The following is a 14,443-nucleotide window of genomic DNA, read 5'->3' on the forward strand; positions in this document are numbered from 1 at the left end:
TAAAATAAGAGCTATAAAGCGAGCTGTTTATAACAATAGGATAAAAGGTCATATGAGGTTGAGCGTCACTTTTTCATATTGCCGAAAACAAATATAATTTAAATGTTAACATAAAACAGATATACATGTCAAGAATTATAAATTTTCCAATCGGTTAGACTTCTGAATTTTCTATTTGTCAAATAATTGAGATAAAAAACTACACTTTTTCTTTCGGATGCCTAAACAGGATCTTCCACTTGCAGCACTTGTTTTAGTTGGTGGTTTTGGAACACGTCTCAGACCGCTTACTTTCACATGTTCTAAGCCATTAGTTGAGTTTTGCAACAAACACATGTGCGAATTCATGCTTGACGCGTTAGTTGCAGCAAACTGCAAGAAGATCATTCTTGCTCTTGCCGAACTCCAAGATGATCTTAAGAGATTCATCGAAAGTTACCAACAAGCTCACCCAGGAATTGAAGTTATCCCATCCATCGAAATTGAACCATTAGGAACTGCAGGACCAATCGCTCTTGCTAGAAAGCACTTGAAAGGACATAGATTCTTCATGTTAAACTCAGATATTATGTCTATTTATCCATTCACAGATTTATTAAAGTACCACATGAATCACGATGGCGAAGCTACAATCATGAGCATCAATGTTGAAGATGGATCACGTTACGGTGTCATTGATTCAGACGCAGAAGGAGTTGTCACCGGATTCCGCGAAAAACCAACAGAAAACAACAAGAACGTTGCTATTAATGCTGGTCATTACATATTAGAGCCATCCGTAGTCGATTTGATCCCTGAAAAGTTCTGCTCAATTGAACGCGAAATTTTCCCAGAAATCGCCTCAAGAAAGCAACTCCACGTCATGAAACTTCAAGGACATTGGATGGATATCGGTACTCCACAGGCTTTCCTTGAAGCAATTCCTTTAGCAAAAGAAACTCTCAAAATACAGTCATTCATCGACGAAACATCTACAATCGCCGAAGGAGTACACATTGGCGACGACGTTGTTATTGGCCCACACGTTACAATCGGAAAAGGCTCAAAACTCGACAGATGCGTAATTCTTGAGGGAACAGTGATCGGCGAGAACACAACAATACAGAACTCCATCATCGGATGGCGCAACAAGATCGGAAACAACGTTTCTGTTACAGAGACGACAGTTACTGGTCGAGGATGCACAATTAAGGATGAAACTAAGGTTAGTAGTATGATAGTTTGCCCATACATAACTGTTGATAAGAACAGTAAGCCTAAATCAGTTATGATCTAAATAAAATAAAATTATAAAATATTACTATTTAATATAGATTATTTATTTACTATTACATCTGTGAGTTAATGCTATTAAGATGATCCAAAATCGATCAATCAAAAGGTAGTGCACATTTTACTATCATATGAGTACAAGTTTTAAAATTAATTATGAGCATAAAAACTGAGGCGTTATCCTGGTGATTATTGTTAGCATAGTTTCATTGAAGAATGCTGATATGTTCATCAACAATAGGATCTCATAAATTGATTTCATTTTACAACTAAGGATGTCTCATCTTTTATCTTCAAATAAAAAAATTCTTTAGCTTAGCTTACTGTTTTTCGATTATAATTGATTTTTGATATTAAAATGATGAGAATGAATATAATATAACTCATCACATCTAACAAACTCAAGTGCAAATAATGCGTCAAAACGATTAATGTACCCCCTAATGAAAATCTTCTCCGAAAATACCAGAAAACTAAAGAATATCTCATGTAAGAACATTATTTTTTCGCACCATGTGAAATAAGAACTTCGACAGTTTCTTTACATTTATTTTCTACTGCATACTGCAGAGAAGTTTGTCCATTATTATCTTTTTCATTGATATTCGCACCATGTGAAATAAGAACTTCTGCGGTTTCATTATTATTATTCAATGCTGCAATATGAAGTGCAGTTTCTCCATCTTGAGTTTTTTCATTGATATTCGCACCATGTGAAATAAGAACTTCTGCCGTTTCTTTACTACAATTCTGAGCTGCATAATGAAGTGAAGTTTTTCCATATTTATCTTTTTCATTGATATTCGCACCATGTGAAATAAGAACTTCTGCGGTTTCATTATTATTATTCAATGCTGCAATATGAAGTGCAGTTTCTCCATCTTGAGTTTTTTCATTGATATTCGCACCATGTGAAATAAGAACTTCTGCCGTTTCTTTACTACAATTCTGAGCTGCATAATGAAGTGAAGTTTTTCCATATTTATCTTTTTCATTGATATTCGCACCATGTGAAATAAGAACTTCTGCCGTTTCTTTACTATTATACCATGCTGCAATATGAAGAGCAGTATAGCCATCATCATCTTTTTCATTGATATTTGCACCATGTGAAATAAGAACTTCTGCAGTTTCTTTACAATTATTTTCTACTGCATAATGCAGAGCAGTTTTTCCATATTTATCTTTTTCATTGATATTCGCACCATGTGAAATAAGAACTTCTGCCGTTTCTTTACTATTATACATGCTGCAATATGAAGAGCAGTATAGCCATCATCATCTTTTTCATTGATATTTGCACCATGTGAAATAAGAACTTCTGCAGTTTCTTTACAATTATTTTCTACTGCATAATGCAGAGCAGTTTTTCCATATTTATCTTTTTCATTGATATTCGCACCATGTGAAATAAGAACTTCTGCCGTTTCTTTACTATTATACCATGCTGCAATATGAAGAGCAGTATAGCCATCATCATCTTTTTCATTGATATTTGCACCATGTGAAATAAGAACTTCTGCAGTTTCTTTACAATTATTTTCTACTGCATAATGCAGAGCAGTTTTTCCATATTTATCTTTTTCATTGATATTCGCACCATGTGAAATAAGAACTTCTGCCGTTTCTTTACTATTATTCAATGCTGCAATATGAAGTGAGGTTTTTCTATCTTCAATTTTTTCGTTGATATTCGCATCATGTGAAATAAGAAATTCTGCAGTTTCTTTACTATTAAACATTGCTGCAATATGAAGTGCGGTTTTTCCATATTTAAATTTTTCATTGATATTCGCACCGCGTGAAAGGAAGTATTCGAAAAGGGATGGAATATTAAAAATCGATAAATAAACAAAGCATTTGCTTATATCATTAGTTTGATCGAAATAAACTAAAAATGATTCAAGATTATTATACATTCCACAATATTGTAAATCTATCTCTATATTGTATTCATTCATCAAGAATGTAACAAAATCAATGTTGTGTGAAATAATTGCACATTTCATGCATTTTTCATCTGGTTTTTGATATTTCAAACATTCACTCATGATCTCTGAATTTCCTCCTAAAAATGAAAATTGAAGACATTTTTGAGTTATTTCGGATTTAAATTTTGTTCTTAACAGCTTGAAACAATCAACAGCTCCATGGTAACAACATAATTCAAGTAATGAATATCCACTATAATAATCTGGATATAATTTACTATTAAGTCTTTGATTTTTATCAAATCCTTCTTGCTCTGTGAATGAGATGAATCTTTCTTTGTCATTATACATAATATAGGGTGTCCAAAGGTGTGTTTAGCACAAACCTGAATACTGCGAATAGAAATAAACAAGTTACATATATATAAAGTTTATTTAAATATAATCACCATTGGATTCAATCACGCGTTCGCAGCGATCGATCCAGGCTTGAAAGACACGCTTTAAATCATCATGAGAAAATTGCTCAAATTGCTCTCTTACAAAATTTTCAAGATCATCTGGACTCGCGAATTCGCGTCCTTCAGCTCTCTTTTTTAGCGTGCCGAATAAATAAAAGTCAGAGGGTGCAATATCAGGTGAATAAATTGTGTTTGGAACAACTTTGACATTGTTTTCCACCAAGTAATTCATTACCTTATGACTTTTGTGAACTCTTGAATTATCAAAATGAATTGCAAACTTTTGTTTTTGTTGTTTGGATTTCTCAAACTCATCAGAATTGATAATTTGAGTAAGAACATTGTCAATTAGATACTGAGCATTCATCGTATTAGGTTTTTGAAGAATATCAATTGCGATGATGCCATTCACGCCCCAAAAAACCGACAACATCATCATTGGTGTGTCAATTTTTTTCTTCGGGAATGTTTGCGGATTTTCATCCTTCGGGATCCACATGATTTTGGCTTCTGTTGCATATTGAAACCAAGACTCGTCCCCTGTTACTAAAAAGCGAAACTTCTTGGATTGATACGCACCCAATATAGAGAGGAGCTCTTTCGAAGATTGGACTCTAGATTTTTTTTGAACTGAATTAAGGTTGTGCGGAACCCAACGTGTATACGCTAGTTTGTAGTTCAAATAATTGTGCAGATAATAACTGACTGTTGTACGTGGTATCTTTGTCATCTCCTCTATCCTTCTGAGTGATGCTCTTGGGTCTTCATCTAGCGCTTGAAGAATTGCTTTGATTTTTCTTTGATCCGGCAATTTTTTGTCAATTTTTATGATGGGCGCCTTTTTGTTCATGAAGTGATACATCCTAACATGATACGTTACAGTGGAATAGCTAGGAGCATCCATACCGAAGCATTTTACCAATGTCTCGTAGATTTTTTTACAGTCTTTGCATTTTTTTGCAAGAGCGAGGATGTTTTCTTTATGATTCATTAAAAAAATGAAAAAAATCCCGCCAAAATTTCCCGCGAAACCGCCTCTTGTCTCAAAATTCATTTTATATCCCGGCATGGCGCCAAAATACAACTTACTCATCATATACATATATTCATATTTTTTATTATATATTTATAATCAGCATATATCTCCTTTAATAGTCTCATATAGAGCGCTGTGCTAAACGCACCTTTGGACACCCTATAGCTCTGTAAATTGTATTTTTTGTATGAATATCCAGATTTTTTGAGTTAAATTCTTTAAAATTGGCAGATTTGTCTAATTTAATTCCATATTCTTTATAAAACAGGAAGTTTAGAATAGTTGCCACATTGCTGACCTCTGTGACATGGTAATCATCAGATATGAGTTTGGCAAGAAATAAATATGACTTTGTATAGCGATTATTAAACAGAATGATATCTAAAATTTCTTTAATAGCAATTGTGGGGAGATATTTCTTTGAATCAATCAATTCTGCTTTGATCATTTTGTAAATTGACTTTAATTCTTCTTCTTTTTCCGTTTTCAGCTGATACAATGCAAGATATGAATCTATGTAGTATTTGTAGATACTTCGCAGTTTGCTGAATTCGTTTGGATGAACGTCTTGGTCCGACATTAATAATTTTTAAAAAGGGTACACTTATAATTAACCATAAAAATACCCTTAAATTCATTAGAAAAAAAATACTATGTTGTACATTTAAAAAAACAATGACCATAAAGATTTCGGATATATAATTTATGAATGATTAAGTCCATGGATATAAAATGATACAGTAACAATAGAAAAGCCGATGGCGATAGAACACCAAGATACTTGTATTATTCAAGATTTTTTTGCCAATCATTCTAAATCAATTGATTCTTTGAATATAGATAAAAGGATATATTCAATTAATAGATTGATTTGTATTTTCTAAAAGTTTTCAAAATATCATAAAAAAAAAAACAAATATCCCTTAATATCATCATATATTAGATAATATGTAAAAGTGTGCGTCTTAGGTTCACAATTTTCAATCCTCAAAATAAACCCATTTTCCTACGTAAAGTCTCCCTATCGTTTTTCTGCCTCAATATTGAGTGAACCTCTATCAAAAATTTGAATAAGAGACTTTACAAAAGAAAAGGAGTTTATACAGCTCTATTTTATATATTTTAAAAAACTTTCAGTTAAGAAGAGATAATGCAGTTATTGATGCGTTCGCTCAATTGACATTAAATAGATGCTCAATATTAGGAGATTTGGGAAACGAGAAAGGGACAGACTAGCCCATTGTCACTTTTTAATTTAGCAAATGAACGCTTATGGAGTGGAGTTTTTGGGTAAATCTGATTTGCTTATAAATGAAATAAAATCAAAAGAAACCATATTGGCATTATATTATGCAAAAATAAATGATCTTACTTAGTACTTTTAAAGTTAATTTCAGAAAAAATTTGACACAATGGTATCCGGCACATACAAGTGGTGTACAACCAAAATATAAGTTGGTTTAAACATATATTGCTATATCTCATGATCTTACTTAGTACTTTTAAAGTTAATTTCAGAAAAAATTTGACACAATGGTATCCGGCACATACAAGTGGTGTACAACCAAAATTTCATATCCCTAGTTTTACATTTATGTTTAGTTTTATTTCACCTAATTTTCAAAGATCATAATTGAATTAGATGGCCAAGCTATTCAAAACACGACCAAGCTTATCAAAATAAGACCAATATATTCAAAATTCTTTATTCTTTCAAATCATTTCATTTTAATGCAGATCCAAGATCACGAACTCACATATATCGAGTTGCTTAAGTATGGAGTGCAACAAGAAATACAAGCAGGTTGTAGTTATTCATATAAAACTAGGAAAGAAAGAAATCAAATCCAATTTAATTGTAAGTGGCCGAATTGTCCATGTCGCTTCCTTGTTGATACACTTCCCGATGACAAGTACCACATACGAAAATGTATTAACACCCACAATCATTCTGCCCCTTTTCCAAACAAATCACAACAAATTACATCATATTTTTCTAGATCTTATTTAACAAGATATTTTGAATCAAATCAAGACCGTGTTTACGCACAATTAGGGTGTTTCAAAGATCTTAATATCCCATTTGAGAGTGGGATCATTCCGGAAATGTTTCAACAATCTACAGATGCTTTAAAAAAGTTTTCTAAACGCCTTCATGCAATCAATACCCGTTTCTCAGCGGATGATGTTACATCTCTTGCAATTTTTGTCGACATGGTTAAGAGTCATTCTCCAGATGATCTCATCGAGTTTATTCACGAGCCAGATCGTATGATTTTCTATTACGCCCCATTCGAAGCAAATGCTTTTTCACATCAAATACAAACTTATCACATTGATTCCACTTATAAGCTCTTGCGCTCTCGCATACCATTTTATGCCGTCACTGGCAAATTCGCGGAATCAATTGTTTTTCCGTTTTTGTATTTTTTCGTTTGGCCCGACACAAGTGAAAATATACAAGTTTGTCTCACAGCATATTTTGGCTCCATCAATCGCGAACCATCTTATTTTTCAATGGACTGCGCACCTCAAATCACAAATGCTGTTGAAACAGCCATCCCCTTATGCCAGATCATTTGGTGTGGCGTTCATGTGCTGCGCGCTGTCATGAGAAAGGCTGAAAAGTTTCAAGATCGTTCCAACTTCGAAACTTTCTATAACTTAATGAAGTTATTGGTCTTTGGTTCTGAAGAGGAAGAAATTGATCCTGATGAAATTTACAACAATTTAGAAGAAATTTTAAATGAGGAACCTGCTGCCCGTGAATACTTTGACCGACAGTGGCGCCATCATCTTGACAGGTGGATGCTCCGCTATATAAATGAAGGAGATGGAACAAACAACATCTCGGAATCACATTTCAAGGTTTTGAAGCACCAGTACTTCCCAGAAAGGCGAAATCTTCGACTCGATGAACTTGTCATCGAGTTATATTCCAGTGTTGTTCCTTCATTCCTGATTAAGTTGCAAATTAAAGGTCTGGATTCAGAGAGAAGTGTTAAAGTTATCAAAAAAGTCACAAGAGATTTCGAAGAAATGACACAATTTAAAAAAGTCGAATGCATCAGTATGCTTGAAGCTGTTCAGAAAGGTCTGAAAAATGATACACTTGATCCCAACATTGTTTACTCAACATTAAAAATATTATTGCAAAGAAAACATTTGATTTAATAAACATTTAATTTATTATAATTAATTTTTTATTACAGTATAGTAAAAAATGCTATAAATAAATTATTATATTTTATTAAAATGTGACTTTTAATAGTAAGTGAATAAAATAAATCAGGAATTGGGAAAGAAATAAGGTTAATTAAAAATAATGAAAATTACAAGTTTAAGGTTAATGAAAAGTGACAATGGGCGAGTTTGTCCCCCACTCTTTGGGAAACGGACAATTTTTTTACATTCATTATAATTCTCATGTAACTGTTAAAAATTCGTTCTATGATAATCTAACATCTAACGATAATGAGGCATTAAATATTTCTGAAAATAATTTGAACGGGTCTAAATATAATTATCTTTACCATTATGCATATCTTTGTGAATTGTATCTAATACGGTTCAATAATATGGATCCAAATAATGATATTAAGTGTTCAAAAAATGAATGTTTTAAAGGAAATTATTTGATTCAAATAATTAAGAGTGTTTTTTTTTCTGTTTTGATATTTTTTGATTGATATTTGCACCGTAAGAAACAAGAACTTCGTCGATTTCTTTATTATTTTTAATTGCAACATAAAGAGCTGTTTGTCCATATGTAAATATAAAAAACATTCAATATGATTTTATTATTCATTATATGCTCAAGTTATATTCTAAAATGACCAGGGAACTAGTTGTTTACGCTCAAAGTTACTTATTAATTGATAGATCTATCTAAATTTGGCAAAATTGAATTCCCATCAACAGAAAATATTGCAAAATAAAGTGCAGTAATTCCAAATTAATCTTTTTAGTTAAGATAGAAATATGTATTGCGTGAACTTCCAAATGACATCAAGTGAAATTCGAAACCAGAGTATAGTTCCCAATATTTCAATTGATGAAGTGAAATGATAAAAAAAATTTAAAATATATTATGAATTTCATCACAATTAGGTATTCGGAGATCGAGCGATGTAATGATATTAAAAATAAAGAACCATTTACCTTCATTATTAATGATGAAAGAATAGAAATATCAAAGTTTGTCTCAATTATGATTTCAGATTTAGTACATGATGAATATTTGCGCGATTGTTCAGTTAAATCAGTTAGTAAATTTTTAAATATATCATACAGCAATTCAATAAACATCATATCAGAATTTTTCAAAACTGGAATTCTCAGATACGAGAATAATCAAAAACAATTTCGAGATATATTTGAAATTAGCAAAGCTTTCGGGATTAAATTCTTGACAGACAAGTTTTGTGAGCATATTATGTCAATTCACAAGGAAATTAATGAAGAAAACGTTATTGATATCTATGATTGTTATATAATTCAAAAAGATACAGAAAAGATTAAAGAATGCATTTCATTTTTCGCTTCAAAAATGTTTGATCTTCAAGAAGAGTATAAGATCGATATTATCAAAAGATTTGGATACGACTTTTTTGAGCAAGTTTTGACATCTGAATCTCTCAAGGTATCAAATGAAGATTCATTAGTCAATACAATCATAACACTGAGTGAGTATGATAATTCATTCTTTTCACTCCTTGTTTATGTCAGAGTTGAATATTGCAGTAATAATATTATCAAATCAATCAAAGATTTTTCAGAAAAACACAGTTTAGAATCCATCTCAAATGAAGTCTTCGGATGTGCACTTCTTAAACGTTCATCAATTCCTCATAAGCTTCAAATTTCTAAGATCAATTACCATAGTGCAGAAGCAGTTCCATGCAAACTTCAACTTTCTAATGTCGCTGATTATAATTTAAAAACTATTTCTAATAAATTCGAACTATCTCATATCGAAGAATTCCATCAAGTCGATAAATCAGATGAAAATGTAAGAATTTTAAGAAGTTTAAATAAGACAAAAGATAGTTTCGATCAAATATATAAAGTTCTTAAAAAAGCATCATTGGAAGAAGATCCTACAACAATAAAATTTGCTGTTGATGAAAAATATATTGATGTTCGAGATGAATATGAAAAAAATATGATTCTCGAAGCCGCACGGCAGAATAATTTATGTCTTGTAAAGTATTTGTTTAATCAAGATGTGGATATTCGCAGTAGATCTTACACTAATAGAACAATTCTTCATTATTTTTGTCAAGAAGGAAATCTCGAAGGTGTAAAATTTGCTCTGAACTTTATTGATATTAATGACAAGAATAACGAAGATTATACACCTCTTCATGATGCCATTAATTATAATCGTATAGATATTTGTAAATTTCTTATCTCGCATCCCAATATAGATAAACATGCTAAAAACAAAAATAACGAAACTCCCCTCCAATATGCAATTAGTCTTGGAAAACAAGAAATTGTTGAAGTTCTTAATAGAAATGGAATTACGGAATAGCTAAATGACACATACACACACAAAAAAAAATTTATTTAGAACTTTATAACTCTATCAATTGTATTTGTCTTCTTATAAATGTTCTTCTTTTCTTCAATTAATCTATCGACTGCTTCTCCAATCTTCATGTTCAGATCGATATTCTTCAAGGAATATGCTGTAAGTGCAGTAAATGCTGTTCCTTCTCTTGAACTAAGCGTCTTTGTTGAATAGTTGCAAGATAAAACAAACTTCTTCTTTTTACCATCATCAACACTGTACATAATCATTGGCAAATGTGCAAATGGAACATCACCATATGATGTTGTCATCATATATGCATCAGTTAATGGGCCATGTACAGTGAAGTTACCAATTGAAGACAAAATAATTGGTGCTCCATTGATGATTGGTCCTTCTGGGAAACCGTCCTTCATTCCTTTCATGAATTGGAATGTTGCTTTGTTTGCCAATTTCTCTTTCATGTCCTTTCTGTAAAGATTCATCATTTCTCTAATAGTTGTATCCGTTGTGGCCTTGATACTGATTGGAATATTTGCAATGTACTGTCCTTGTCTGAGGTCAAGATTCTTGCTTGCATTGTTCCTCATTCCAATAACTTCCAACAATCCTGTCTTTTCGAATTTCCCATTCAATGCACTAACAGCAAGAACTAATGAAGAAAATGAAGCTTCCGTCAAGCCGTGTAGTTTTTTGTCTTTCTTATCATAGATCTGGAACTCGTTGTCATATAATATTTCATTGATAACAGTTGAATTTCCTGGAATACTCTTGAAATCATTATCAGATGATGTAAATCTGAGAGCATCTTTGTCTGTGAAGTAATTTGGAATGGTGCATTTTGTGGATTGGATTTCTTTGAGGAATGGATCAAAAATAGATTCAGGAAGCTTGAGCTTTGGCAATTCTTTTCCGTCACTTAAACTATTAATGAAATCTTTAACTGTAGTTCCATCATAAAGTCCATGTGATGCTGAGAAAACTACGCTATTATCCGATATAGCAATGGAACTCATAATTTGGGATGGGTTTTTCATGAAATTATTTTCCAAATAATTAATTTGATCTTGAAGGGAAGTAACATTTGATGGTAATTTGTATACTGGGACATCACGTGGCTTGAATACAAATTCATCACCTTCAATATGTGTGTGGAAACCGCAGAAAGATTTGGCAAGTTTATCCACAACTAAGTCAACACTCTTTTTATCCTTACATCTGAGTCCGACGGCTATGTTATAGTTTGATGGAAGAAAACCGGCTTCGAATGAGGCTATCTTTCTGCGCAGCATTGTTGCAAAGTGATTTGTTCTTACAGTTAATTCAAAATTTTCTTGAAATTGAGAAGTATGAATTCACATCAAAATTGTGTGAATTCACAGTAATTCATATGAATTCACACTATCTTTAAGGCATTTCACCAAAATGATATTGTTGTTTCAGTCTAATTTGAATGGTTTTGAAAAGCATTTATTGGGGAAAACTGTCAAATGTTCAAAATTAGTTTCAAAGTTTGTTTTATTTAGTTCAGCATTAGAAAACTGCATGTTTCATATGTAAAAATACTGAAGAAATGAAATTTTAATCATTTTTCTATCATAATATTGATAAGAAAAATATTATAATGGAATTTGATAGTAAATTATCGGATACAGAAGGTTTCTTAGATAGGTAGTTTTAATGGATCGAAATTTAAAGTCCAATATTGAGTTTTATTGCAATTTTTGGTAAAGGATTTCATATAAATTTTGTAAACTATTGAAAGTTTGAAATATTTATTATTTGAGATAAATTTTGGTCGATGTAAATTGAAAAATTTTATTGTGAAATGTCTTTCTCTCTTTCCTCGAATGGGCTTGCGAATATAGCTGCATTACCTGTGAATGAAGAAGACAATTTTGTCATTAATATCGGTAGTATTCAATTTAACTGCGCCAAATACGTAGCCGCATTTATTTCGCCGATAATTACAAAATTACTTAAAGAAGATCAGCTCATTTCAAGTTTTTTGATTGATACATCATGCAATAATCCAACAATGATTGAATCTTTTATGGCAAAACTTCTTTCCGGACAAAAATTTGATATTAATTCCCAAAATTCAAAGTACATTAAAGAAATAGGAACCGCATTACAAAATTCTGAGATTGTAGAGTCTGTTGACAAAGCAATTTCTACAAAATCTACGTATTCTCCAAAAAATATCATTCAAATCATTAAAGAAAAGTCCAATCATACTCTGAACATTACCGATGAAGTTGATTATGCAGCAAAGAACATATCATTCTTACCTAGAAGCGAATTACTTGATTTAGATCTTGATCTAATTGATCAGATACTTTCAAGCCCGAATTTACTGATTGAAAACGAAGATTGGCTTGCCGAACTCATATTTGACATATGTAAATCCAACGAAAACCAAAATGCGGCCTTTCTATTTCATAATATTAATTTTGAGTACCTTTCTACATCAGGAGTGACCAGATTCCTCAAAGTCGTTAACCACAAAAACCTTACAGGCCCTGTATGGTCCGCTCTGACTCAAAGATTAACTCATGATATTGTTCAATCGACAATTGACGTAAAGAGGTACTTTACAGGTTTCAAACCAGAAGAAACAATCGTAGATGATAAAGTTAAGAAGATAGAATTCACGGGAAATCCATTTGAAGGTATAATCCATGAAATGACCAAAGAAACCGGTCAAAATCCACATGCGGCCAGGGTTGTAGAGATCACGAGTAGCAGCAAAGAAAGGAGTCATCCCTGGAACATCCTTGATTACAATTGGACCGGATGGTTCTATACAAGGAACATTCCTGACTCTTGGATACAAATGGACTTCAAAAACAAAAGAATTGCTCCTACGTGGTACTCTATTAAGTCTGACGGAAACAGCTGCAGCCATATAAAGAACTGGGTACTCGAAGGATCAGATGACGCAACAAATTGGTCAATGGTTGATGAACAAAGAGACAATTCTATATTAAATGGCCAATTTAATGTTGGAACATTTAAATGCTCAAAATCTAGGTTTTACAGGTACTTTAGAATAAGACAGATTGACTTGAATACAAGTGGAAACAACTATTTGGGAATGTGTAATTTCGAAATGTTTGGATCTATCAAAGATAATGTTGAATAAATAATTTTTATATATATAAGGTAGTCACAAAATCTAAGTAGTGAGGCTCTCAAAAATTGAACCGTACTCCATACAAAATTTGTGTACCCTCACTACTTAGATTTTGTGGCCTTCAATTGAGAGGTTAGTTTTGATAGAGCACGTTATAAAATTAAAAGGGAAAAATAAATAAAATTTAAACATTTAATTATATATAATGTAAGGAGTGTAATTCCAAATTTTCTAAAAACTATTCAAATTTGAGCATTTTTTGGAAATAGTAAATCTAATATGTACATCTAATAACAACATGATTCATCACCTTTTCAAGCTCTGCAGTCAATTTTTTGAAATTTGATTGAAATAAATGTAGCAAAAATTACATTTCATTAGGGAATATATGAGTTTCTCTGGAAACAGGCTGATAAATTTTAAATTTTGTCCAATCAACATGAATGCATTGAGAAATTTGGATTGATTTTCTGGTAGAATCTGGAACAATTCAACCATGTATAAATGGATCATGTAATCATCATGAAATGTTAGTGTTAGAGTTCAAAAGAAACAGAATGAGTGGAAATCAAACACAATCTGAATAATTTTAAACGTATACAATCTTTAAGTTTGTATTTTGAATTCTACATATATGATTGTGTAATTCGTTCTTTCAAATTTTCGGATTCAGGCATGTTTTGATAAAATTCATTCCCAAAAACGTCAATTAACAATTAAATTTAGTGTATTTTAAATATATATACGGATTATATTTTATAAATTATATTAAATTCGCAAAATTTTAAGTTTTAAACAAAAATAAAAAATGTTCAAAATATGAAATTATGCATAGGATATTAAAATTTACATGTTAGCAATTTTTTTGAATTGCTTTCAATTTTCTTATTGAAATTTTTAAGATTTTTTTTCTGAAATAATAAGCAAGAATATCAACCTAAATAATATTAAATTCCATGCGTTAATTTCCCCTCAAAAGTCATTGACCGCCTCTCAATCTAGATTTTGTGAGTACTTTATATATTTAAGGGTGCACACGAGAGGATCATGTAAACTTCAGAATTTAGAACC

General features: G+C 31.6%; 6 protein-coding genes and 1 pseudogene across 7 annotated transcripts, besides 3 other annotated features; 4 read left to right on the plus strand and 3 right to left on the minus strand.

Moving 5' to 3' along the window:
- Positions 1-68: 68 nt before the first annotated feature.
- On the plus strand, positions 69-1,546 carry TVAGG3_0600680 (mannose-1-phosphate guanylyltransferase protein; the record flags this gene model as incomplete). The annotated part of the gene is made up of 1 exon (XM_001580713.2): positions 347-1,276. One exon carries the CDS (start codon positions 347-349, stop codon positions 1,274-1,276), a length of 930 nt encoding a protein of 309 aa, XP_001580763.2.
- A 224-nt stretch (positions 1,547-1,770) lies between these two features.
- Positions 1,771-3,554, minus strand: TVAGG3_0600690 (annotated as a pseudogene). The gene has a single exon. A coding segment is annotated over exon 1 (1,784 nt).
- A 4-nt stretch (positions 3,555-3,558) lies between these two features.
- Positions 3,559-4,862: a mobile genetic element.
- On the minus strand, positions 3,639-4,766 carry TVAGG3_0600710 (Mariner transposase; the record flags this gene model as incomplete). The annotated part of the gene is made up of 1 exon (XM_051239761.1): positions 3,639-4,766. The coding sequence occupies one exon, from the start codon at positions 4,764-4,766 to the stop codon at positions 3,639-3,641; it is 1,128 nt and encodes a 375-aa protein (XP_051097585.1).
- A 1,056-nt stretch (positions 4,863-5,918) lies between the features above and the next one.
- Positions 5,919-8,085: a mobile genetic element.
- On the plus strand, positions 6,432-7,874 carry TVAGG3_0600730 (MULE transposase domain-containing protein; the record flags this gene model as incomplete). Its single annotated transcript, XM_001580710.1, has 1 exon — positions 6,432-7,874. One exon carries the CDS (start codon positions 6,432-6,434, stop codon positions 7,872-7,874), a length of 1,443 nt encoding a protein of 480 aa, XP_001580760.1.
- A 1,023-nt stretch (positions 8,086-9,108) lies between the features above and the next one.
- TVAGG3_0600740 (spectrin binding) lies at positions 9,109-10,236 on the plus strand (the record flags this gene model as incomplete). The annotated part of the gene is made up of 1 exon (XM_001580709.2): positions 9,109-10,236. The coding sequence occupies one exon, from the start codon at positions 9,109-9,111 to the stop codon at positions 10,234-10,236; it is 1,128 nt and encodes a 375-aa protein (XP_001580759.2).
- Positions 10,237-10,271: 35 nt separating this feature from the next.
- TVAGG3_0600750 (uncharacterized protein) lies at positions 10,272-10,826 on the minus strand (the record flags this gene model as incomplete). Its single annotated transcript, XM_051239762.1, has 1 exon — positions 10,272-10,826. One exon carries the CDS (start codon positions 10,824-10,826, stop codon positions 10,272-10,274), a length of 555 nt encoding a protein of 184 aa, XP_051097586.1.
- A 423-nt stretch (positions 10,827-11,249) lies between these two features.
- On the plus strand, positions 11,250-13,813 carry TVAGG3_0600760 (protein ubiquitination; the record flags this gene model as incomplete). The annotated part of the gene is made up of 1 exon (XM_001580707.1): positions 12,065-13,381. One exon carries the CDS (start codon positions 12,065-12,067, stop codon positions 13,379-13,381), a length of 1,317 nt encoding a protein of 438 aa, XP_001580757.1.
- A 587-nt stretch (positions 13,814-14,400) lies between these two features.
- Positions 14,401-14,443: part of a mobile genetic element that runs on past the window's edge.

This window comes from Trichomonas vaginalis, chromosome II (genome assembly GCF_026262505.1).
Source record: "Trichomonas vaginalis G3 chromosome II, whole genome shotgun sequence".
Classification (NCBI taxonomy): domain Eukaryota; phylum Parabasalia; order Trichomonadida; family Trichomonadidae; genus Trichomonas; species Trichomonas vaginalis.